At 42.0% G+C, this 26,872-nt stretch overlaps 1 protein-coding gene across 1 annotated transcript in view; it reads left to right on the forward strand.

Moving 5' to 3' along the window:
- The window catches only part of LOC141073146 (integrin alpha-M-like), a 68,071-nt gene that overhangs the window by 41,042 nt on the left and 157 nt on the right, over window positions 1-26,872 (forward strand). Inside the window, exons 13-29 of the mRNA XM_073560513.1 lie at window positions 2,316-2,450; window positions 7,826-8,062; window positions 8,254-8,384; window positions 8,973-9,127; window positions 9,471-9,622; window positions 9,705-9,809; window positions 10,023-10,093; window positions 10,300-10,441; window positions 10,514-10,609; window positions 10,737-10,816; window positions 11,017-11,097; window positions 11,487-11,553; window positions 11,666-11,773; window positions 14,501-14,587; window positions 16,607-16,720; window positions 26,530-26,634; window positions 26,720-26,830. Coding sequence (XP_073416614.1) covers window positions 2,316-2,450; window positions 7,826-8,062; window positions 8,254-8,384; window positions 8,973-9,127; window positions 9,471-9,622; window positions 9,705-9,809; window positions 10,023-10,093; window positions 10,300-10,441; window positions 10,514-10,609; window positions 10,737-10,816; window positions 11,017-11,097; window positions 11,487-11,553; window positions 11,666-11,773; window positions 14,501-14,587; window positions 16,607-16,720; window positions 26,530-26,634; window positions 26,720-26,830 — 1,977 coding nt within the window. The remainder of the gene's footprint in view (window positions 1-2,315; window positions 2,451-7,825; window positions 8,063-8,253; window positions 8,385-8,972; window positions 9,128-9,470; window positions 9,623-9,704; window positions 9,810-10,022; window positions 10,094-10,299; window positions 10,442-10,513; window positions 10,610-10,736; window positions 10,817-11,016; window positions 11,098-11,486; window positions 11,554-11,665; window positions 11,774-14,500; window positions 14,588-16,606; window positions 16,721-26,529; window positions 26,635-26,719; window positions 26,831-26,872) is intronic.

Genomic DNA, 26,872 nt, shown 5'->3' on the forward strand with positions numbered 1-26,872 from the left:
GGAGCAGGCAGGACTTGTAGTGAGCGGAGTACACAGGAGTAAACATGGAGCAGGCAGGACTTGTAGTGAGTGGAGTACACAGGAGTATCCATGGAGCAGGCAGGACTTGTAGTGAGCGGAGTACACAGGAGTATCCATGGAGCAGGCAGGACATGTAGTGAGCGAAGTACACAGGAGTATCCATGGAGCAGGCAGGACTTGTAGTGAGCGGAGTACACAGGAGTATCCATGGAGCAGGTAGGACATGTAGTGAGCAGAGTACACAGGAGTATACATGGAGCAGGCAGGACTTGTAGTGAGCGGAGTACACAGGAGTATACATGGAGCAGGCAGGACTTGTAGTGAGTGGAGTACACAGGAGTATCCATGGAGCAGGCAGGACTTGTAGTGAGTGGAGTACACAGGAGTATCCATGGAGCAGGCAGGACATGTAGTGAACGAAGTACACAGGAGTATCCATGGAGCAGGCAGGACTTGTAGTGAGCGGAGTACACAGGAGTATCCATGGAGCAGGTAGGACATGTAGTGAGCAGAGTACACAGGAGTATACATGGAGCAGGCAGGTCTTGTATTGAGCGGAGTGCACAGGAGTATCCATGGAGCAGGCAGGACATGTAGTGAGCAGAGTACACAGGAGTATCCATGGAGCAGGCAGGACTTGTAGTGAGTGGAGTACACAGGAGTATCCATGGAGCAGGCAGGACATGTAGTGAGCGAAGTACACAGGAGTATCCATGGAGCAGGCAGGACTTGTAGTGAGCGGAGTACACAGGAGTATCCATGGAGCAGGTAGGACATGTAGTGAGCAGAGTACACAGGAGTATACATTGAGCAGGCAGGACTTGTAGTGAGAGGAGTACACAGGAGTATACATGGAGCAGGCAGGACATGTAGTGAGCGAAGTACACAGGAGTATCCATGGAGCAGGCAGGACTTGTAGTGAGCGGAGTACACAGGAGTATCCATGGAGCAGGTAGGACATGTAGTGAGCAGAGTACACAGGAGTATACATGGAGCAGGCAGGTCTTGTATTGAGCGGAGTGCACAGGAGTATCCATGGAGCAGGCAGGACATGTAGTGAGCAGAGTACACAGGAGTATCCATGGAGCAGGCAGGACTTGTAGTGAGTGGAGTACACAGGAGTATCCATGGAGCAGGCAGGACTTGTAGTGAGTGGAGTACACAGGAGTATCCATGGAGCAGGCAGAACTTGTAGTGAGCGGAGTACACAGGAGTATCCATGGAGCAGGTAGGACATGTAGTGAGCGGAGTACACAGGAGTATACATGGAGTGTTCAATAAGTAGTGTAGAGTATACATGGAGCAGGCAGGTTATGTTATGAGCGGAGTACACAGGAGTATACATGGAGTGTTCAGTGAGTAGTGTAGAGAAGACATGGAGCAGGCAGGACATAGTGAGCAGAGTACACAGGAGTATACATGGACCAGGCAGGACTTGTAGTGAGCAGACTACACAGGAGTATCCATGGAGCAAGCAGGACTTGTAGTGAGAGGAGTACACAGGAGTATCCATGGAGCAGGCAGGTCTTGTAGTGAGCAGAGTACACAGGAGTATCCATGGAGCAGGCAGGACTTGTAGTGAGCAAAGTACACAGGAGTATACATTGAGCAGGCAGGACTTGTAGTGAGAGGAGTACACAGGAGTATACATGGAGCAGGCAGGATTTGTAGTGAGCGGAGTACACATAAGTATCCATGGAGCGGGCAGTGAGTAGTGTAGAGAAGACATGGAGAAGGAAGGTCTTGTAGTGAGCGGAGTACACAGGAGTATACATGGAGCGGGCAGTGAGTAGTGTAGAGAAGACATGGAGCAGGCAGGTCTTGTAGTGAGCGGAGTACACAGGAGTATACATGGAGCGGGCAGTGAGTAGTGTAGAGAAGACATGGAGCAGGCAGGACTTGTAGTGAGCAGAGTACACAGGAGTATACATGGAGAAGGCAGGACTTGTAGTGAGTGGAGTACACAGGAGTATCCATGGAGCAGGCAGGACTTGTAGTGAGCGGAGTACACAGGAGTATACATGGAGCAGGCAGGACTTGTAGTGAGTGGAGTACACAGGAGTATACATGGAGCAGGCAGGTCTTGTAGTGAGCGGAGTACACAGGAGTATACATGGAGCAGGCAGGACATGTAGTGAGTGGAGTACACAGGAGTATACATGGAGCAGGCAGGTCTTGTAGTGAGCGGAGTACACAGGAGTATACATTGAGCGGGCAGTGAGTAGTGTAGCATAAAGAGGACGGATGTGACTGACTACAGACAGTTGATGATCCTCAATGTTTTGTCCTTGCAGATTGGCTCATATTTTGGCTCTGTGCTCTGTTCGCTCCATGTGAATTCTTCTCGGTCTTTACTTCTGGTCGGGGCTCCGACGCATTTTTCTGCTGAGTCTCCAGGTGGTCTTGTTTTTTTGTGCCCAATCACAAGGGTGAGTCCTTGCCAGAGATAGAATGGCCATCTGATAATGCCTGTAGATCTGTGGGCACAGGGGAAGAAGGCGGCCTATTTGTATCATGAAGCCACTGCATCCCCCTACTTCATGTCAGGATCCTGACAGCGCCGGCGTGCAGCCTCCGCTGAGCAGGGACTCACCCGCAGTGTAGGGGGGGCCTGGGGACAGGTACGGCCGGAAAGTACAGATGCACAGGACCTGTGGACGCTGAAGTTTAGCAAGCAGTCACAGGACCTACGGTCATGTGACTGCAAGGGGGCGGGGCTTAGCATCCTGATTTCAGAGATGGCAGGACACTATACAGAAAACTCAGTCAGGCAAAACGGAGGTCATACACAGTACGGGCAAGCCGGGTACAGGAGGGATATACAGATGGGAGGTCAGACAAAGCCAAAGGTCATACACAGTACGGGCAAGCGCGGCACAGGAGGGATATGCAGATGGGAGGTCAGACAAAGCCAAAGGTCATACACAGCACAGGCAAAGCAGGTACAGAGTCAGCAAACCAGAGACGTAAACCGTAACAGAGCAGGGTCAGAATGCCAGGCAGACGGACAATGATTGGCATGACGCACGGACAGAGCAGGGTCGGGCAAACTCAGGAGTATAAGCGACAGGGGACGGCTCTCCCCTGAAGCAATAAAAACAATCCCCAGATCCACAGAGAGGCTCTCAGAGTTAACTCCTACACCACCTACCCAAAACTCAAAACACACCATGACAGTACCCCTCCTTCAATGGGGGGCCTCCGGACCCCCAGGTCTCTCAGGATACCGAGCATGGTAAGCTCTAACCAAACGATCAGCGTGCACTAACCTGGCTGGTACCCACGATCAGTCCTCCGGACCGTACCCCTTCCAATGTACAAGATATTGCAAGGAACCACGTACCCACCGAGACTGTACAATGTTTTGCACTTCGAACTCCATATGACCGTCTACCAACACTGGAGTTGGTATGGAGCCAGGTTCCTCTACCACCAAGCCTACTGGTTTGAGTAGAGACCTATGGAACACATTATGAAGTTTCAAGGATACAGGGAGAAGTAAATGATATGCCACTGGGTTGATTACCTCGGTTATTACATAAGGGACAATGAATTTAGGTCCCAGTTTGGCGGAAGGTAATTTTAAGGTTATGTTTCACGTAGAAAGCCATACCTTATCCCCACACTGTAGTGTCAGACCCGGATCCCTCTTACTGTCAGCAAAACGTTTATATTTCTCTTGTGCTCTGGAAATGTTCGTCCGAACCTTAGCCCATAAATCACTTATCCTGCTGACGGAGTCTTCCGCCCCTGGACAGCTTGAATCCAGCCGTGAGAACTTACCAAAGTGAGGGTTCAATCCATAATTAATAAAAAATGGTGACCTACCCGTGGATTGGTTTATTCGACTGTTAAAGGCGAACTCCGCCAATGGTAAAGCCTCGCACCAGTTGTCCTGTAACGTGGAAGTTAAGCACCGGAGGATCTGTTCCAATGACTGATTGGTGCGTTCCGTCTATCCTTTGCTCTCTGGGTGGTAAGCTGAGGAGAAAGACAGAGATGTCCCCAACTTCCTACAGAAAGCCTGCCAAAACTTAGCCACAAATTGTGTCCCCCTGTCCGAGACAATGTTAGTAGGTACCCCATGGAGGCGAATGGAGCGCCCCACCAGGGCCTAGCGGGGTACTCGTTACCGGGCCCGTTGATCTCAATGGGAGTTGTCACGGAAGCTGTGACCCGGTCCGTGGCCCTGGGGCTCCATGGCAAAAAGGGGATGAATGAACAATGAAATGAAGTTTATGAATAGTTCGTGACGCCACCTGTGGTGTTCGGCAAGTGAGGTGTTAGGCCGACGTTGCATGCAGATCCTCTGGGGCTGGTGGTGGGTTGCAGCCAAGATGGTGAAGCTCCCCACAGGTGGAGCTGTAGTCTCAGGGCAGTGTAGATGTAGCAATGAAGGAGAGGCACAAGGCGGTGTAGAGGCCAGTGCCCAGATGTAGTAGTGCGGGGTGTAGTGATGCGGGAATAAGTGGAGGACACCAGGGCATGTAGTTCCAAAGCTTTACTCACAGTCTGCAGTTCACACAGGTGCCTGCCTCCGTGCTGTGTCCTCCGGGTCCTGGGCTCAGTCAACCTCCAGGCAAGATAGGACGCTCCCTTCCAACACTCCGCCAACATGTGCCTTTCTGAACGTCTCCTCTATAGCGCCTTTAAGTGAAGTACTCCTAGTACTGAGTTACACTGGAGTGCCTCCTGACAGATGTTCCCAACTCTACTTGTACAGCAGACAGCTGAAGCCTGCTTCGGGGACTCCTTACTCCTGAATCCCAGCTCACTATCCAAGTTGCTGTTGTGCCCCCAAGTCTTAGATGGGAGTAGTGCATTTACAGCCCACTACTCCTCCGGTGTCTGCTGCAGGACCTTCAGTATCCATACAACCTCGGGGACCGGGCCCCGGCCTTGCGCTTAGAACTTCTAGGCAGGGTTCTTCCTCTAACCCACGTCTTCTGTGTTCCCTTTTACTCCTTCGTTCCATACTAATCCCTCTCTCTCTCATAGAAGATCAGGTTTCAGTCTAATGTCTTTCTCCTTCTTTCCTTTCCTGTGCCAGCTGGCTCAGATCACTGAGGCAGCTGCAGCACTCCTTCCTCCATCCCTCTTCCAGGGATCCTCACTCCTCTCCGAGTGACTCTCTCTCTCTCACTCACTGACTGACTCTTCCCGCTCTTTATGTATTCTAACTCCTCCCGCCTCCCAGCACATTTCGTGTTCCAAGCAGGGAACCACCAAAGGTGCTCTGCTACACTCCAAGCAGGGAGCCGCAATGTGGCTTTGCTACACTACTTTGTGGTGAGGGGTGCAGGTGTTGGAGCGTGGTTAGGAGTTCCCACCTTACCTGGATGGTGGGGTACCACACCTCAGGAGGAGGTGCAGTACCTCTGTGGCGACTGAAGCCTCAGGGGCGCCACACGAACAATTTGAGAAAGGAAGTGTCGAGATAGAACTTCTGCAGACGGTAATTTAGTCATGGGTACAAAATGTGCCAACTTAGAGAATCTATCCACAATTACCCAAATTACCATATTACCCCGAGAAGGAGGGAGGTTAGTGATGAAGTCCATGGACAAATGAGTCCAAGGCCTTCTTGGAATTGGTAAAGGCACCAATTCCCCGGCCGGCTGGCACTGAGAGCTCTTTGAACGTGCGCACACCCCGCATGCAGTGACATGTTTCTTAATCTCCCCCGACATACATGGCCACCAGAAGACTCTTTTTACCGCCTCACCTGTGGCAGCAATACCTGGATGAGCGCCCAGTTTAGAGTCATGAAACTCTCGCAGGAGATCAGAACGCAAGTGTTGCGGGACAAACAATTTTTTAGCGGGTTTGGACCTTGGAGCTAAAGATTGAGCCTCCATAATCTCCCGCTCCAGTTCCGATGACAGTGCAGCTAAAACTACCCCAGGTTGAAGAATGGATGACAAAGGATCAGGGGCAGACAATGGTTCAAAACTGCGTGATAATGAGTCTGTTTTCACATTTTTAGATCCTGGACGGAACGTAATTGAGAATTGAAATCGGGAAAAAAAAAGTGACCAACGGGCCTGTCTGGGGGTCAGTCTCTTAGCAGTTTTGATATATTCCAGATTTTTGTGATCAGTGATGACCGTAATCGGATGTTCTGCCCCTTCCCAAAAAATCTCCATTCTTCAAATGCCAGCTTAATTGCCAAAAGCTCTCTATTCCCAACATCTTAGTTTCTCTCTGCCGGAGAAAACTTTTTGGAAAAATAAGCACAAGGTCTAAGGTTAGTCAGGGTAGCTGGCCCTTGAGACAACACAGCCCCTACCCCTACCTCAGCGGCGTCAACCTTCACCACAAATAGCAAGGACGGATCTGGTTGCACAAGTATTGGAGCAGACATAAAACAATTTTTTAAAACCAGAAAGGACTGTTTCGCCGAGGGGGACCAATTTTTGATATCAGCCCCTTTGCATGTGAGATCAGTGAGAGGTTTCACAATCTGTGAGAAGCCCTTGATAAATCTACGGTAATAGTTTGCGAATCCCAACAAGCGCTGGAGTCCTTTCAGGTCCTGAGGTTGGACCCACTCCACAATAGCTTGCACTTTCTTGGGATCCATCCGAAACCCCTGTGGCGAGATTATGAGTCCCAAGAACGTTAGCTCCTGGACGAAAAAAGTACTCTGCTGACTGCCGACCCTGACGTGTGCTCATCACCATGTCCTCTGCCAAGCAAACCGTCTGGTTCGTCATAAATGCGGCCCAAGGCCTCAAAAAATGTATCCACAGTCATACGTTCTGGGGCTGTGGGGGCTAGAGAGAACGCCCAGGCTTGGGGGGCACCCCGAAGTAGGGAAATTCTCCCCCAGACGAACTGGGTCTCAGTGAAAAGAACAATTTGCATCCCTCTCTAAAAGCCCTGTACTCCCTTTTATCCCCAGAAAGAAAGTCCAGCAGTTTAACCGGAGATTCCGGGGAAGTAAGTGACACGTCCCTGATCTCAGGACCGAGAGCTCCCTGGACAGTATTAACCAGCTGCTGCTGGGTTTGGGCCATAGAGCGCTGCTCCACATTAAGTTTCTGAAACATCTGTGATAGTTGTTTAACCTGGTCAGATAATGTTTGCATGGGGTCCATGATGCAAGCTGTAATTCCCACACTCACACCTCTTACTCTCAGGGGCAGGGGAATGAACTGTTATAGGTCGCTTATCATCACCGGCGCACAGCCTCAGCTCACCCGCACTGTAGGGGGCCCGGGGACAGGTACAGCCGGAAAGTACTGATGCACAGGACCTGTGGACGCTGAAGTTTAGCAAGCAGTCACAGGACCTACGGTCGTGTGACTGCAAGGGGGCGGGGTTTAGCGTCCTGCTTTCAGAGATGGCAGGACACTATACAGAAAACTCAGAGTCAGGCAAAACGGAGGTCATACACAGTACGGGCAAGCGCGGTACAGGAGGGATATACAGATGGGAGGTCAGACAAAGCCAAGGGTCATACACAGCACAGGCAAAGCAGGTACAGAGTCAGCAAACCAGAGATGTAAACCGTAACAGAGCAGGGTCAGAATACCAGGCAGACGGACAAGAGAAGGGTCGGGCGCTCTCAGATAGGAGTATAAGCGTCGGGACGGCTCTCCCCTGAAGCTATAAAAACCCTCCCCAGATCCACAGAGAGTTAACTCCTACACCACCTACCCAAAACTCCAAAACTCAAAACACACCATGACACTTCACAGTAGTGATGCACGTTTGGGCTGAGGGGTCACTTCTTTGCTTGCAATGGCATGTTTGAGCCCCTTGGTGTTTCTAGTGTAATTATTGATCATTTTTGTCTTAGGTAGTGGACTCTCCTGCTCCAGATAACATGAATGTCACCTTCACCTGTCTGTGGACTCTTCATGGTGACAGAAGCCAGGTGGTGGGTCATTTTGGTTCTGCAATCTCCATCCTTCCGGACCTGACTGGGGATGGCTTTTCTGACCTGGCTGTGGGTGCACCCTGTGAAGATAACAACCACGGCTCAGTATACATCTTCTCTGGCCAGGATGGCGGCTTTAAAGCTTCCTATGTACAGGTGGGTGAAGGCTAACAGATTGACATGACATTGCAGTCGAGGAGGTCCACGCATATCCTGTTCTCGCCACTGACAGTAAGTAGCACATGGAGCAGATCTTACTCATACATGGCACTAAAAAAGCATGACTCCTAGTGTTAAAATTGCATTCATTATCCACATAGTTGTCTGTCATAGTCTCTCCTTTCCAGCGTATCTCCGGTCAGCAGGTCAGTAGGATGATGAAATACTTTGGACGATCGATAACTGGAAGTGTAGACATGACGGGGGACAATCTGCCGGACCTGATTGTGGGGGGAGAAGGCCAAGTTCTCATACTGAGGTGAGACAAGGACAATGGTGATGCTGGAGAACATCAGCTTCACGGCTTTACAGTTTTTACATTACTCTCAATACAGATATCAGTCATAGAATACTTTCATGATAAAAATTGGGCATCATAATATTTACTATTAATTCTCAGGAATACAATTCATAAAGTCAGAACATCTCCATCTCATCCGTTAACATTGCAGTAGACCAGGGTTCCCCAACTCCAGTCCTCAAGGCCCACCAACAGATCATGTTTTCAGGATTTCCTTTGTATTGCACAGGTGAAGCAATTATCACCTTAGCAATACTAAGGAAATCCTGAAAACATGATCTGCTGGTGGACCTTGAGGACTGGAGTTGGGTAACCCTGCTGTAGACAATGTGTGTCAATAAGAATTTTCCATTTTTTTGACCACATCACAGCAAAGATACTAAAACCACCCGAAACAGTCATTGATAATCCACCGTCCGTGTTTCTGGAGGCAGGAACAATTGTTGTCCGTCTAATTTATTGTCAGGCGACCCACAGAATCTTCAGTCTATGGCCATGGTGGCTTCTCTGTTACTTCTAACCATTCACCAAGGACTCTTCTTGCAGATCCCGTCCTGTCCTGAAAATCTCAGTCTCCATGATGTTTGATCCTAGTGAGATTTCACGCAGTCTCTATGAATGTGCAGACTATCACAGACAAGGGCTGGTGACAACCATTACTGTGTGTTTTACTGTCCACTTAAAAAGCAAAGAAGTTTCTGGTGAGTGAAGACCAAGATCCCCCTATGTAATCCTTGTATATGATGCAGAGGGATGGACATTGTCCTGCAAAGACATGCAGATTTGAGGGGCTCCAAGTAGGGTCTGGGAACAGGAGGAATGACGTGACTACACTTGATTCACACAGCAGTCTTGCCGCGAATGTCCTCCAGGAAAACATAATTTCCACAGTGAGGTGACCAGTCGGATCAGATCTGCCTCGGATCTGAATGTACAAGACTGGACCTGAGATTTTGAAGTATATATATTATGGTCATTCGGGGCTGTGACCTCTGTGCAGTCCCCACTCATGGATCCTCAGTGATAGGTTCTTCTCTTGGTTAGGTGAATACTTTGGTCAGATGACATACAATGTCCTGCTGGATACCGGCCGCACTAACACACGGGCCCTCTTCTCCAGCGGTGGACGGTCCATTAAGGAAACATTGACTTTAAATGATAATTACAGTTGTCGGCATCACTCTGTTGAGCTACCGGTAAGTTGCTCCCACACCTTCTACATCCTAGCACCATGGACAGTCAGTATTTTCTCATCTTTCTCCTGCTTCATTTTCCAAGGAGTGTGTGGAGGACAACTTTACTCCTCTCCGTGCTGCTCTCAACTATTCATTGACTGGAAATGCCGTCCTGAGTGAGGATTCACGATCCACTTTGATAAAAGAGGTGGGAAAGCAGAACACACCTGCACCAATGACCCCTCACCACTCAGGTTTCCAGTTTACTATAAACTACTAGTTTTACTAGACCCGCTCTCCAGCCATTGATGGCCTAAAACTGCAGCTACGCGGCTGAGACTAAGATCCTGGATGTTTGTTACTGGCCATCAGTCTCCAACATCTTACAGATCAAGTAATGCATTCCAATTACTTTTTACAGATATTATTTGAGAACTGTGGCAGAGATGGCGGGTGCGAAGATGATCTGCGGGTGAATCTGACATTCACCAAGTAAGGAAAAAACGCTCAGCCTCAATTCATTCAGAAAAACGTCCTCAGGGTCGAAAATCAGGGAAGTTGTTGGTGTTGACCCAGCAGTTGGATTTGTAGTATCATTGTTATATACCTGTGTCTCTTGCCCCTGTAATGTCCTGGTAGTGGTAAATGACTGTATCAGTTCTGTTGGCCTCTTGATGGTTTTTGTTGTATTGTGACAGTCTCACGCACTTGGTGGTTGGCTTGTTTCATGGTGTCAATGTCACAGTATCGGTGAAGAACCTGGGAGATGATTCCTACAACACTCGTGTTCTCATTCCCTTTCCCTATGGCCTGTCTTATCGCAGGGTAACTCTCACCGAGGTATGTCTTCATGTCAAGGCCAGGTCTTGTCCAGAGACACTTGGGTAACGCTCTTAACTGTTCATCTTCTAGAGCAACAAGCATGTTACAATCACATGCTCGACTCTCAAGAACGAGAGAGTGGTAAATTGTGGAGTGAACCGACCTCTGCTGAAACCCAACACTATGGTAAGAGACCTTCAGTATTCAAGGAGAGACAGTCTGAGGAAGATGTAGACAACCCAAGGGGAATGTGGACAGCCTCCACCCAACATAGACAATACTCAGTCTTACTGAGGGTTTGCATTTCTTTTAGGCTGTCTTCTCGGTCAGTTTTTACGTAGCTCCGGTGGCAGATCTGGGAGAAACATTGACTTTAAGAGCCAATGTGAGCAGGTAACTAACAATCACACTTGAGAGGATGTGGCAATGTCCTGAGGTCTCTTCACAAACCTCTACATCATGCCTCAAGGGCCTTGGAGACCATAATCTGTTTATAGTATAAGCTCCATGGCCACCAGGGACATTGTCCATCATAAAAGACCATCTAGACATTCCCAAATCTGAGTGGTTGTGACCCTCTTTTTCCCCTACAGTGATAATGGAGGACCGTCCAACCAGCTGATAGCATCATCTGGGGTTAGAGTCCTCTATTCGGTCTACGTGGCCATCAATAGGTGAGCATGTAATGAAGAGAGTTATGAGACAGAAACACTCAAGCAGCTAGTACTGTACAAATGACCCATCAATAGAGTATGTGATCACTGAAATAAGAAAAGATATTGACTAAAAAGGGTCTATGCAAGCAGTAGTCGAGCAATGACATGCAAGAGCAGTGGCCATGGTGTGAGCCACAGAGGCTGGAGAAAGAGGAACTTGAAAGTGGAATCCTAGTGGAAAGTCTATTGTTGTCGAGACCTGGAGATAGATCTGAGGGCAAGGGGGTTTGTATGGTCTTTCTGTCTTCTGGGTTTCATCATGTCAGTCCAAGAGTATTATGCGTCTATGATTAGAGGCTTTTAAGAGATGGTCCAGTCCTTACATAAATGCTCTGAACTTGGTGCAGACAAGAAAAAACCAGCAAACATCAGAATTTCTCATCCTCGGACCACAGCATCAGTCATGTGTACCAGGTGAGCACACAGCACATGGACGTCCACTGATCATAGAACAATGGCTGTAGACATCAGTAATACACAAAGTCATATGAAATCAATGAATGGCCGCTTGCTCTTTCCCCTGCAGGTGATTAATCTGGGCCAGCGCCAGCTGCCTGTCTCCATCATCTTCATGGTTCCCATCCAACTGGGAAACACATCAGTATGGGAGAAACCAAACATCACCAGCACTCAGGTACCGAATACTGTGTCAATGTTATCATACCTCCAAAAGTCAGTAACTAATGAACCACCAATGCACAACGATGCTAATGACTAGTAAACGACTACAAAGATAACTGGGTGGTAAAGCATCAGACTGGTGAGGGCTCCATCCTCATGGGAGAAGACCCAACCAACACTGATCCTAACCTCCTCTCACCTACAACCTCTAACTATCCAGGTCCAACAGCTCTTATGCATCAACCCCACCCCAAAACGACCAAAGCTAACTAACTAACTGAACTACAGTTGTGCTCAAAAGTTTACATACCCCGGCAGAATTTTTGCTTTCTTGGCCTTTTTTCAGAGAATATGAATGATAACACCAAATCTTTTTCTCCACTCATGGTTAGAGGTTGGGTGAAGCCATTTATTGTCAGACTACTGTGTTTTCTCTTTTTAAATCATAATGAAAACCCAAAACATCCAAATGACCCTGATCAAAAGTTCACATACCCTGGTGATTGCGCCCTGATAACATGCACAGTTGACACAAATGGGTGTGAATGGCTACTAAAGGTAACATCCTCACCTGTGACAAATGCCAGGAAAATTGTTTGGGATGCAAAGAAAAACCCACAAAAACATCAGCTGAAATACTGGACTCTCTGACAGCGAGCGGTGTGGCTGTTTCAAGATGCACAATAAGGAGACACGTGAAGAAAAATGAGCTGCATGGTCGAGTCACCAGAAAAAAGCCAAATGACCCCGATCAAAAGTTTACATACCCCATTCCTTAATGCCGTGTATTGCCCCCTCTAACTTCAATTACAGCTTGAAGTCTTTTGTGGTAATTGTGGATGAGGTTCTTTATTTTCTCAGCTGGCAAAGCTGTCCACTCTTCTTGGCAAAAAGCCTCCAGTTCCTGTAAATTCCTGGGCTGTCTAGCATGAACTGTGCGCTTGAGATCTCCCCAGAGTGGCTCAAAGATATTGAGGTCAGGAGACTGAGATGGCCACTCCAGAACCTTCACTTTGTTCTGCTGTAGCCAATGACAGGTCGACTTGGCCTTGTGTTTTGGATCGTTGCCATGTTGGAACGTCCAAGTAAGTCCCATGTGCAGCTTTCAGGCTGATGATTGCAAATTTGCCTCCAGTATTTGCTGCTAACATGCTTTAATCATCTTTGAAAAAAGTTTCCTGTGCCTTTGTAGTTCACACATCCCCAAAACATCAGCGATCCACCTCCGTGCTTTATAGTAGGAATGGTGTTCCTTTCATCATAGGCTTTGTTGACCTCTCTTCAAATGTAATGTTTATGGTTGTGGCCAAACAGTTCAATTTTGGTCTCATCACTCCAAATTTACCGTGTTCCAGAAGTTTTGAGGCTTGTCTCTGTGCGGTTTTGCGTATTGTAGGTGAGATACTTTGTGGCATTTGTGCAGTAATATCTTTCTTCTGGTGACTCGACCATGCCGCCCATTTTTCTTCAAGTGCCTCCTTATTGTGCATCTTGAAGTAGCCACACCGCTAGTTTTCAGAGAGTCCAGTATTTCAGCTGATGTTATTTGTGGGTTTTTCTTTGCATCCCAAACAATTTTCCTGGCAGTTGTGGACGACATTTTTTGTTGGTCTACCTGACCGTGGATTTGTTTTTACAGAGCCCCTGATTTTCCATTTGTTAGTCACAGTTTGAACGCTGCTGACTGCAATTATCAATTCCTTGGATATCTTTTTGTATCACTTTCCTGTTTTATACAGCTCAACTACCTTTTCCCGTAGATCCGTTGACAATTATTTTGCTTTCCCCTTGACTCACAATCCAGAAACGTCAGTGGCTGGATGAAAGATGCAAGAGTCTGTCTGGATCCCAGAAACTCACTCACCTTTAATGCACACACACTGATTACAAGCAAAGAGTTCACAGGTGAGGATGTTACCTTTAGTAGCCATTCACACCCATCTGTGTCAACGTCTGTGCATGTTATCAGGCCACAATCACCAGGGTATGTGAGCTTTTGATCAGGGTCATTTGGATGTTTTGGGTTGTCATTATGATTTAAAAAGAGAAAACACAGTAGTTTGACAATAAATGGCTTCACCCAACCTCTGACCATGAGTGGAGAAAAAGTTTTGGTGTTATCATTCATATTCTCTGAGAAAAGGCCAAGAAAGAAAAAATTCTGCCGGGGTATGTAAACTTTTGAGCACAACTGTACATGGGTCTGAAGCAGTCAGCTCACTGCCAGCATTTCAGCCACCTCAGCGCCTTGCAGAGAAATAAACACCAGTCAGCCACAGATTGTCATGTTCCACTAATCTTTCTTCAACTATAAATGAAAGTAGAAGTTTTATTACACGAGTTTAAAAAAAAAAAAAAAAAGCTTCACACTATTTAAGGTGTCGCCGTATGGCCGTCCTGTCCCAATCCCACATCTACACGATTACTAGAACAACACATTGTAACAAAACTTCTGGATAAAAATACCTGAAGTATACACAGTGCAAGACCTTCACAACAAGGAGTATATGGAGAGGACGTGAGGTCCTAGCTGGGGATCTGGAAGACCACGCTTGCCATGAGAACGTTCTGCTATGATCGAGCTTGTTGCACGGACGGTGGAGACTGAGATACATTATGTTACACCACATCTAAGTCCATTTACCGGTGGCGGTGCCAGGTGACTTCCCTGGCATTGGTTCTGATCCTATCAACCACATGTAACCTGAGCAGGAATCTGTCCGTCCTTATGTCTTTCCAGCCAGAGAGTGCCATGTGCGCCACCAATCTGGAGGAACCATTGGGAGCGGAGAACTTTAAAGAATTTCTGAAACTGAACCCGGTTTTCGTAAGTATCAATCAAGACATCATCGGCCATAAATACAAGGATCAACGCAAAATCTCCGAAACACTGGAAAATGTCAAATAGTGAAGTCACTCTCCGAGGTTTATGGATGAGCTGTATGGCGGCTAGAGTAAATGTCGGGTCTCCTAGGGCAGCATACATCGGGAGTGGCTGAGCTCACAGACAGGAAGGTTTCTTTGTTCCTACATGAAAATAGCCTCTTCAGATGGCTCTGGTGCTACCTATGGGATGGAGCAATCCTAAAAGTCAATAGCGACCCTTTAAGGAGCCTTATCACAAGATTTGGGACAAAAAGCCAAACCAGACACTCCATTTACAGACATGTGATCGGTCATGTGGTGAGGCTCTTTAAAGGGTGGATATTGAGGTGGTTGTGGTAGAGCTGCTGCTTCTGCTCGCTCTGGCACCCTACAGGAAAATCATGTCCCAGTCCTGGTGTGCTGCTGTGTGGGGTACATCTCACATCCTTGTAGCCCACAGGCCTCCACTAGCTCCAGGCTTTGATCTTTCAGAACCTTCAGAGCACACAATCCAGGGGATACTGAATTCGTTAAAACACTCAAACTTTTACCAGGCAGCTTATGGCCATTACAATGAAGTATGTAGGATAGGGCCCAACGGGTTACAATCTTTCCCACAGGTACCGGACGTAACTTCAGCACTAGTTCATGGTATGGGCAGTTCACCCCTCTTTCTAACTCCTCCAGCACTAGGAATTCTTCTCCCCACAAGCAGTGCCCGCAGATACCATTACTTCTCACAGAGTTTGAGTCCATCCTTCCCTGCAAATCCATAGGCTTAATGCACCCAAGAGCCCCCAAATTCATCTTGGGTTGTATGGTAATCCACTTCCCAGAGTAACAGGCCCACGCTGTCCCTGGCAGCCCACTGCCTATGACCACAGCTATCACTTCACCACACTTTCTCTGAAATCGACACTTCCTGAACTGGCACAAATTCTCAGTTCCTCCTCCCTATTCTGGGCCAGCCATTGTAGTTATCCCAGACTAAAGGCCCCTTTCCACTTAGCGATGCACCAGCGATCCCGACCACGATACAACCCGGTCAGGATCGCTGGTGCATCGCTAAATGGTCGCTAGTGAGCTTCCACACAGGCAGATCTCACAGCGATGCAGCAGCAATACAGCGGACGTTACTTACCTTTCAGACGCGGCGATCCCGACCACGATACAACCCGGTCAGGATCGCTGGTGCATCGCTAAATGGTCGCTAGTGAGCTGCCACACAGGCAGATCTCACAGTGATGCAGCAGCGATACAGCGGACGTTACTTACCTTTCAGACGCGGCGATCCCGACGTCCTTCTGCCCGCGTCCACACGTCACTTGTCCGCGCCACAGGAAGCGCCTAACGAGAAATGGAGCCGGCCGATCTCGCGCGATCAGCGATGGACAGCGGGGAGCCGGTCGGAGGTATCACACATAGCGATATCGCTATAACATCACGAAATCGGTGACGTTATAGCGATATTGCTACCGATATCGCTATGTCTAAAACCCCCTTAAGGTAAACTACAGCCCCAGAGGGTTCTACTTTCAGATAACATACAACAATATAAAATACATTTAACCACTTGTGGTGTCAGAGTAGAATATCACCTCCACCACTCCCACATTGCTACATCCAACAGGTAGCACCAGAGACCAAGTCCTGTTCCTTCTGAAGAGGCTATTTGCATATTTAATTTCCCCAAGGAGCATTGCACGGCCTAAGTCTGAGACTAGGTGGCTCCCCCTTATGTTCCTACAAACATCAGAAGTTATCGTGTGAGGCACAGGTCTCACGGGCTTTACAACCAAAGGTGGACGGAATGTCAAGAATATGAGAGTAATAGCAGCTACAGCACGTCACATCAAGGCCGCCATCAAAGCAACAGCTCTGACCCCAAATTCAGAACGAAGAATCTCATATCAAACAGCAGCGCAGAAAACACCAGTATAACGCCAGTATAACCAGCCCCAACCATTGTCACTTTCCTCAGAACTGCTCAGTGGGGATTTGTCTCAGAATGACCTGTCACATCAGAGATCTGGAGAACGGGACACCGGTGACCTTCACCATCAGTGGAAAAGTGACCACAGACTGGAGCACACAAGTGAGGAGACTGAGAATATAACTGCCCCGTATGCACAAGAATATAATTACTATAATACTGCCCCCTATGTACAAGAATATAACTACTATAATACTGCTCCTATGTACAAGAATATAACTACTATAATACTGCTCCCTATGTACAAGAATATAACTACTATAATACTGCTCCTATGTACAAGAATATAACTATTATAATACTGCTCCTATGTACAAGAATATAACTACTATAATACTGCCCCTATGTACAAGAATATAACTACTATAATACTGCCCCCTATGTACAAGAATATAACTACTATAATACTGCTCCTATGTACAAGAATATAACTACTATAATACTGCTCCTATGTACAAGAATATAACTACTATAATACTGCTCCTATGTACAAGAATATAACTATTATAATACTGCTCCTATGTACAAGAATATAACTACTATAATACTGCTCCCTATGTACAAGAATATAACTACTATAATACTGCCCCCTATGTACAAGAATATAACTACTATAATACTGCTCCTATGTACAAGAATATAACTACTATAATACTGCCCCTATGTACAAGAATATAACTACTATAATACTGCCCCTATGTACAAGAATATAACTACTATAATACTGCCCCCTATGTACAAGAATATAACTACTATAATACTGCTCCCTATGTACAAGAATATAACTACTATAATACTGCCCCTATATACAAGAATATAACTACTATAATACTACTCCTATATACAAGAATATAACTACTATAATACTACTCCTATGTACAAGAATATAACTACTATAATACTGCCCCCTATGTACAAGAATATAACTACTATAATACTGCCCCTATATACAAGAATATAACTACTATAATACTACTCCTATATACAAGAATATAACTACTATAATACTACTCCTATGTACAAGAATATAACTACTATAATACTGCCCCTATGTACAAGAATATAACTACTATAATACTGCCCCCTATGTACAAGAATATAACTACTATAATACTGCCCCTATGTACAAGAATATAACTACTATAATACTGCTCCTATGTACAAGAATATAACTACTATAATACTGCTCCTATATACAAGAATATAACTACTATAATACTGCCCCTATGTACAAGAATATAACTACTATAATACTGCACCTATGTACAAGAATATAACTACTATAATACTGCTCCTATGTACAAGAGTATAACTACTATAATAATGCCCCTATGTACAAGAATATAACTACTATAATAATGCCCCTATGTACAAGAATATAACTACTATAATACTGCACCTATGTACAAGAATATAACTACTATAATACTGCTCCTATGTACAAGAATATAATTACTATAATACTGCTCCCTATGCACAAGAATATAACTACTATAATACTGCCCCTATGTACAAGAATATAGCTACTATAATACTGCACCTATGTACAAGAATATAACTACTATAATACTGCCCCTATGTACAAGAATATAACTACTATAATACTGCCCCTATGTACAAGAATATAACTACTATAATACTGCTCCCTATGTAAAAGAATATAACTACTATAATACTGCTCCTATGTACAAGAATATAACTACTATAATACTGTCCCTATATACAAGAATATAACTACTATAATACTGCCTCTATGTACAAGAATATAACTACTATAATACTGTCCCCTATGTACAAGAATATAACTACTATAATACTGCCCCTATGTACAAGAATATAACTACTATAATACTGCTCCTATGTACAAGAATATAACTACTATAATACTGCCCCTATGTACAAGAATATAACTACTATAATACTGCCCCTATGTACAAGAATATAACTACTATAATACTGCTCCTATGTACAAGAATATAACTACTATAATACTGCTCCTATGTACAAGAATATAACTACTATAATACTGCTCCTATGTACAAGAATATAACTACTATAATACTACCCCTATGTACAAGAATATAGCTACTATAATACTGCTCCTGTGTACAAGAATATAACTACTATAATACTGCCCCTATGTACAAGAATATAACTACTATAATACTGCCCCTATGTACAAGAATATAGCTACTATAATACTGCTCCTATGTACAAGAATATAACTACTATAATACTGCTCCTATGTACAAGAATATAACTACTATAATTCTGCTCCTATGTACAAGAATATAACTACTATAATACTGCCCCTATGTACAAGAATATAGCTACTATAATACTGCTCCTGTGTACAAGAATATAACTACTATAATACTGCCCCCTATGTACAAGAATATAACTACTATAATACTGCCCCTATGTACAAGAATATAGCTACTATAATACTGCTCCTGTGTACAAGAATATAACTACTATAATACTGCCCCTATGTACAAGAATATAACTACTATAATACTGCCCCCTATGTACAAGAATATAACTACTATAATACTGCTCCTATGTACAAGAATATAACTACTATAATACTGTCCCTATGTACAAGAATATAACTACTATAATACTGCCCCTATGTACAAGAATATAACTACTATAATACTGCCCCTATGTACAAGAATATAGCTACTATAATACTGCTCCTGTGTACAAGAATATAACTACTATAATACTGCCCCCTATGTACAAGAATATAACTACTATAATACTGCCCCCTATGTACAAGAATATAACTACTATAATACTTCCCCTATGTACAAGAATATAACTACTATAATACTGCTCCTATGTACAAGAATATAACTACTATAATACTACCCCTATGTACAAGAATATAGCTACTATAATACTGCTCCTGTGTACAAGAATATAACTACTATAATACTGCCCCCTATGTACAAGAATATAACTACTATAATACTACCCCTATGTACAAGAATATAACTACTATAATACTGCCCCCTATGTACAAGAATATAACTACTATAATACTACCCCTATGTACAAGAATATAACTACTATAATACTGCTCCTGTGTACAAGAATATATCTACTATAATACTGCCCCTATGTACAAGAATATAACTACTATAATACTGCTCCTATGTACAAGAATATATCTACTATAATACTGCCCCCTATGTACAAGAATATAACTACTATAATACTACCCCTGTGTACAAGAATATAACTACTATAATACTGCTCCTGTGTACAAGAATATATCTACTATAATACTGCTCCCTATGTACAAGAATATAACTACTATAATTCTGCCCCTATGTACAAGAATATAACTACTATAACACTGCCCCTATGTACAAGAATATAACTACTATAATACTGCTCCTGTGTACAAGAATATATCTACTATAATACTGCCCCTATGTAAAGAATATATCTACTATAATACTGCCCCCTATGTACAAGAATATAACTACTATAATACTACCCCTATGTACAAGAATATAGCTACTATAATACTGCTCCTGTGTACAAGAATATAACTACTATAATACTGCCCCTATGTACAAGAATATAACTACTATAATACTACCCCTATGTACAAGAATATAACTACTATAATACTGCCCCTATGTACAAGAATATAGCTACTATAATACTGCTCCAGTGTACAAGAATATAACTACTATAATACTGCCCCCTATGTACAAGAATATAACTACTATAATACTGCCCCCTATGTACAAGAATATAACTACTATAATACTGCCCCTATGTACAAGAATATAACTACTATAATACTGCTCCTATGTACAAGTATATAACTACTATAATACTACCCCTATGTACAAGAATATAGCTACTATAATACTGCTCCTGTGTACAAGAATATAACTACTATAATACTGCCCCCTATGTACAAGAATATAACTACTATAATACTACCCCTATGTACAAGAATATAACTACTATAATACTGCCCCCTATGTACAAGAATATAACTACTATAATACTGCTCCCTATGTACAAGAATATATCTACTATAATACTGCCCTCTATGTACAAGAATATAACTACTATAATACTGCTCCTGTGTACAAGAATATATCTACTATAATACTGCTCCCTATGTACAAGAATATAACTACTATAATACTGCCCCTATGTACAAGAATATAACTACTATAATACTGCCCCTATGTACAAGAATATACCTACTATAATACTGCCTCTATGTACAAGAATATAACTACTATAATACTACCCCTGTGTACAAGAATATAACTACTATAATACTGCTCCTGTGTACAAGAATATATCTACTATAATACTGCTCCTATATACAAGAATATAACTACTATAATACTGCTCCTGTGTACAAGAATATATCTACTATAATACTGCCCCTATGTACAAGAATATAACTACTATAATACTGCTCCTGTGTACAAGAATATATCTACTATAATACTGCCCCTATGTACAAGAATATAACTACTATAATACTGCCCCCTATGTACAAGAATATAACTACTATAATACTGCTCCCTATGTACAAGAATATAACTACTATAATACTGCCCCTATGTACAAGAATATAACTACTATAATACTGCCCCTATGTACAAGAATATAACTACTATAATACTGCTCCTGTGTACAAGAATATATCTACTATAATACTGCTCCCTATGTACAAGAATATAACTACTATAATACTGCTCCTATGTACAAGAATATAACAACTATAATACTGCACCAATGTACAAGAATATATCTACTATAATACTGCTCCTATGTACAAGAGTATAACTACTATAATACTGCTCCTATGTACAAGAATATAACTACTATAATACTGCACCAATGTACAAGAATATATCTACTATAATACTGCTCCTATGTACAAGAATATAACTACTATAATACTGCTCCTATGTACAAGAATATAACTACTATAATACTGCTCCTGTGTACAAGAATATATCTACTATAATAATGCTCCTATGTACAAGAGTATAACTACTATAATACTGCTCCTATGTACAAGAATATAACTACTATAATACTGCCCCCTATGTACAAGAATATAACTACTATAATACTGTCCCCTATGTACAAGAATATAACTACTATAATACTGCCCCTATGTACAAGAATATAACTACTATAATACTGCTCCTATGTACAAGAGTATAACTACTATAATACTGCTCCTATGTACAAGAATATAACTACTATAATACTGTCCCCTATGTACAAGAATATATCTACTATAATACTGCTACTATGTACAAGAGTATAACTACTATAATACTGCTCCTATGTACAAGAATATAACTACTATAATACTGCCCCTATGTACAAGAATATATCTACTATAATACTGCTCCTATGTACAAGAGTATAACTACTATAATACTGCTCCTATGTACAAGAATATAACTACTATAATACTGCTCCTATGTACAAGAATATAACTACTATAATACTGCTCCTATGTACAAGAATAAAACTACTATAATACTGCCTCCTATGTACAAGAATAAAACTACTATAATACTGCCTCCTATGTACAAGAATATAACTACTATAATACTGCCCCTATGTACAAGAATATATCTACTATAATACTGCCTCCTATGTACAAGAATATAACTACTATAATACTGCTCCTATGTACAAGAGTATAACTACTATAATACTGCTCCTATGTACAAGAATATAACTACTATAATACTGCTCCTATGTACAAGAATATAACTACTATAATACTGCTCCTATGTACAAGAATAAAACTACTATAATACTGCCTCCTATGTACAAGAATATAACTACTATAATACTGCCCCTATGTACAAGAATAAAACTACTATAATACTGCTCCTGTGTACAAGAATATATCTACTATAATACTGCTCCTATGTACTAGAATATAACTACTATAATACTGCCCCCTATGTACAAGAATATAACTACTATAATACTGTCCCCTATGTACAAGAATATAACTACTATAATACTGCCCCTATGTACAAGAATATAACTACTATAATACTGCTCCTATGTACCAGAATAACACTACTATAATACTGCCTCCTATGTACAAGAATATAACTACTATAATACTGCCCCCTATGTACAAGAATATAACTACTATAATACTGTCCCCTATGTACAAGAATATAACTACTATAATACTGCCCCTATGTACAAGAATATAACTACTATAATACTGCTCCTATGTACAAGAGTATAACTACTATAATACTGCTCCTATGTACAAGAATATAACTACTATAATACTGTCCCCTATGTACAAGAATATATCTACTATAATACTGCTACTATGTACAAGAGTATAACTACTATAATACTGCTCCTATGTACAAGAATATAACTACTATAATACTGCCCCTATGTACAAGAATATATCTACTATAATACTGCTCCTATGTACCAGAATAACACTACTATAATACTGCCTCCTATGTACAAGAATATAACTACTATAATACTGCCCCCTATGTACAAGAATATAACTACTATAATACTGCCCCCTATGTACAAGAATATAACTACTATAATACTGTCCCCTATGTACAAGAATATAACTACTATAATACTGCCCCTATGTACAAGAATATAACTACTATAATACTGCTCCTATGTACAAGAGTATAACTACTATAATACTGCTCCTATGTACAAGAATATAACTACTATAATACTGTCCCCTATGTACAAGAATATATCTACTATAATACTGCTACTATGTACAAGAGTATAACTACTATAATACTGCTCCTATGTACAAGAATATAACTACTATAATACTGCCCCTATGTACAAGAATATAACTACTATAATACTGCTCCTATGTACAAGAATATAACTACTATAATACTGCTCCTATGTACAAGAATATAACTACTATAATACTGCTCCTATGTACAAGAATATATCTACTATAATACTGCTCCTATGTACAAGAATATAACTACTATAATACTGCCCCCTATGTACAAGAATATAACTACTATAATACTGTCCCCTATGTACAAGAATATAACTACTATAATACTGCTCCTGTGTACAAGAATATATCTACTATAATACTGCTCCTATGTACAAGAGTATAACTACTATAATACTGCCCCTATGTACAAGAATATAACTACTATAATACTGCCCCTATGTACAAGAATATAACTACTATAATACTGCCCCTATGTACAAGAATATAACTACTATAATACTGCCCCCTATGTACAAGAATATAACTACTATAATACTGTCCCCTATGTACAAGAATATAACTACTATAATACTACCCCTATGTACAAGAATATAACTACTATAATACTGCTCCTATGTACAAGAATATATCTACTATAATACTGCTCCTATGTACAAGAATATAACTACTATAATACTGCCCCCTATGTACAAGAATATAACTACTATAATACTGTCCCCTATGTACAAGAATATAACTACTATAATACTGCTCCTGTGTACAAGAATATATCTACTATAATACTGCTCCTATGTACAAGAGTATAACTACTATAATACTGCCCCTATGTACAAGAATATAACTACTATAATACTGCCCCTATGTACAAGAATATAACTACTATAATACTGCTCCTATGTACTAGAATATAACTACTATAATACTGCCCCCTATGTACAAGAATATAACTACTATAATACTGTCCCCTATGTACAAGAATATAACTACTATAATACTACCCCTATGTACAAGAATATAACTACTATAATACTGCTCCTATGTACAAGAATAAAACTACTATAATACTGCCTCCTATGTACAAGAATATAACTACTATAATACTGCCTCCTATGTACAAGAATATAACTACTATAATACTGCCTCCTATGTACAAGAATATAACTACTATAATACTGCCCCTATGTACAAGAATATAACTACTATAATACTGCTCCTATGTACAAGAATATAACTACTATAATACTGCTCCTATGTACAAGAGTATAACTACTATAATACTGCTCCTATGTACAAGAATATAACTACTATAATACTGCTCCTATGTACAAGAATATATCTACTATAATACTGCTCCTATGTACAAGAATATAACTACTATAATACTGACCCCTATGTACAAGAATATAACTACTATAATACTGCCCCTATGTACAAGAATATAACTACTATAATACTGCCCCTATGTACAAGAATATAACTACTATAATACTGCCCCCTATATACAAGAATATAACTACTATAATACTGCCCCTATGTACAAGAATATAACTACTATAATACTGCTCCCTATGTACAAGGATATAACTACTATAATACTGCCCCCTATATACAAGAATATAACTACTATAATACTGCCCCTATGTACAAGAATATAACTACTATAATACTGCCCCCTATATACAAGAATATAACTACTATAATACTGCCTCTATGTACAAGAATATAACTACTATAATACTACCCCCTATGTACAAGAATATAACTACTATAATACTGTCCCCTATGTACAAGAATATAACTACTATAATACTGCCTCTATGTACAAGAATATAACTACTATAATACTACCCCCTATGTACAAGAATATAACTACTATAATACTGTCCCTATATACAAGAATATAACTACTATAATACTGCCACTATGTACAAGAATATAACTACTATAGTACTGCCCCTATGTACAAGAATATAACTACTATAATACTGTCCCTATATACAAGAATATAACTACTATAATACTGCCCCTATGTACAAGAATATAACTACTATAATACTGCCCCTATGTACAAGAATATAACTACTATAATACTGCTCCCTATGTACAAGAATATAACTACTATAATACTGCTCCCTATGTACAAGAATATAACTACTATAATACTGCCCCCTATGTACAAGAATATAACTACTATAATACTTCCCCTATATACAAGAATATAACTACTATAATACTGCCCCTATGTACAAGAATATAACTACTATAATACTGCCCCTATGTACAAGAATATAACTACTATAATACTGCTCCCTATGTACAAGAATATAACTACTATAATACTGCCCCCTATGTACAAGAATATAACTACTATAATACTGCTCCTATGTACAAGAATATATCTACTATAATACTGCCCCCTATGTACAAGAATATAACTACTATAATACTGCCCCCTATGTACAAGAATATAACTACTATAATACTGCCCCCTATGTACAAGAATATAACTACTATAATACTGCCCCCTATGTACAAGAATATAACTACTATAATACTGCCCCCTATATACAAGAATATAACTACTATAATACTGCCCCCTATGTACAAGAATATAACTACTATAATACTGCCCCTATGTACAAGAATATAACTACTATAATACTGCCCCTATGTACAAGAATATAACTACTATAATACTGCCCCTATGTACAAGAATATAACTACTATAATACTGCCCCTATATACAAAAATATAACTACTATAATACTGCCCCTATATACAAGAATATAACTACTATAATACTGCCCCTATGTACAAGAATATAACTACTATAATACTGCCCCCTATGTACAAGAATATAACTACTATAATACTGCCCCTATGCACAAGAATATAACTACTATAATACTGACCCATGTCCAAGAATATAACTACTATAATACTGCTCCGATGTACAAGAATATAACTACTATAATACTGCTCCGATGTACAAGAATATAACTACTATAATACTGCTCCGATGTACAAGAATATAACTACTATAATACTGCCCCCTATGTAGAATATAACTGCTGCATACTTTGCTGCCTGATGAGGGTCGGTGGTGCAGACTTGTGTTTTCTGGTATCAGACAGGACTGCAAAGCATTTCCCTTCAGTCTTCGGCAGAGTTGACCTATGATCGCCGGCTCTTCCAGCACATCGTGGAGCAGGAGCGACCTTTCACCCGAGCGCAGGTTGTCGCCCGCACATGTTGGGGTGTCGGGAGCGGTGGGCGACGGAGGGTCCCTGGTCTCACTCTGCACCTCCTCTACCCTGCAGGCACAGACCACGCTGGAGATCCCCCCCGAGTGCAGCTTCTTCCCCCTGATTATAGGGGGCAGTGTGGGGGGGCTGCTGCTGCTGGCAGTCATCACTGCAGTGCTGTACAAGGTAAGACCACCCTCCACCGCAGGACAGAGGGGCCACGGACTG

The sequence above is a fragment of the Dendrobates tinctorius genome, unplaced genomic scaffold (genome assembly GCF_039654945.1).
Source record: "Dendrobates tinctorius isolate UK_male_01 unplaced genomic scaffold, ASM3965494v1 ptg000297l, whole genome shotgun sequence".
NCBI classification, from domain to species: domain Eukaryota; kingdom Metazoa; phylum Chordata; class Amphibia; order Anura; family Dendrobatidae; genus Dendrobates; species Dendrobates tinctorius.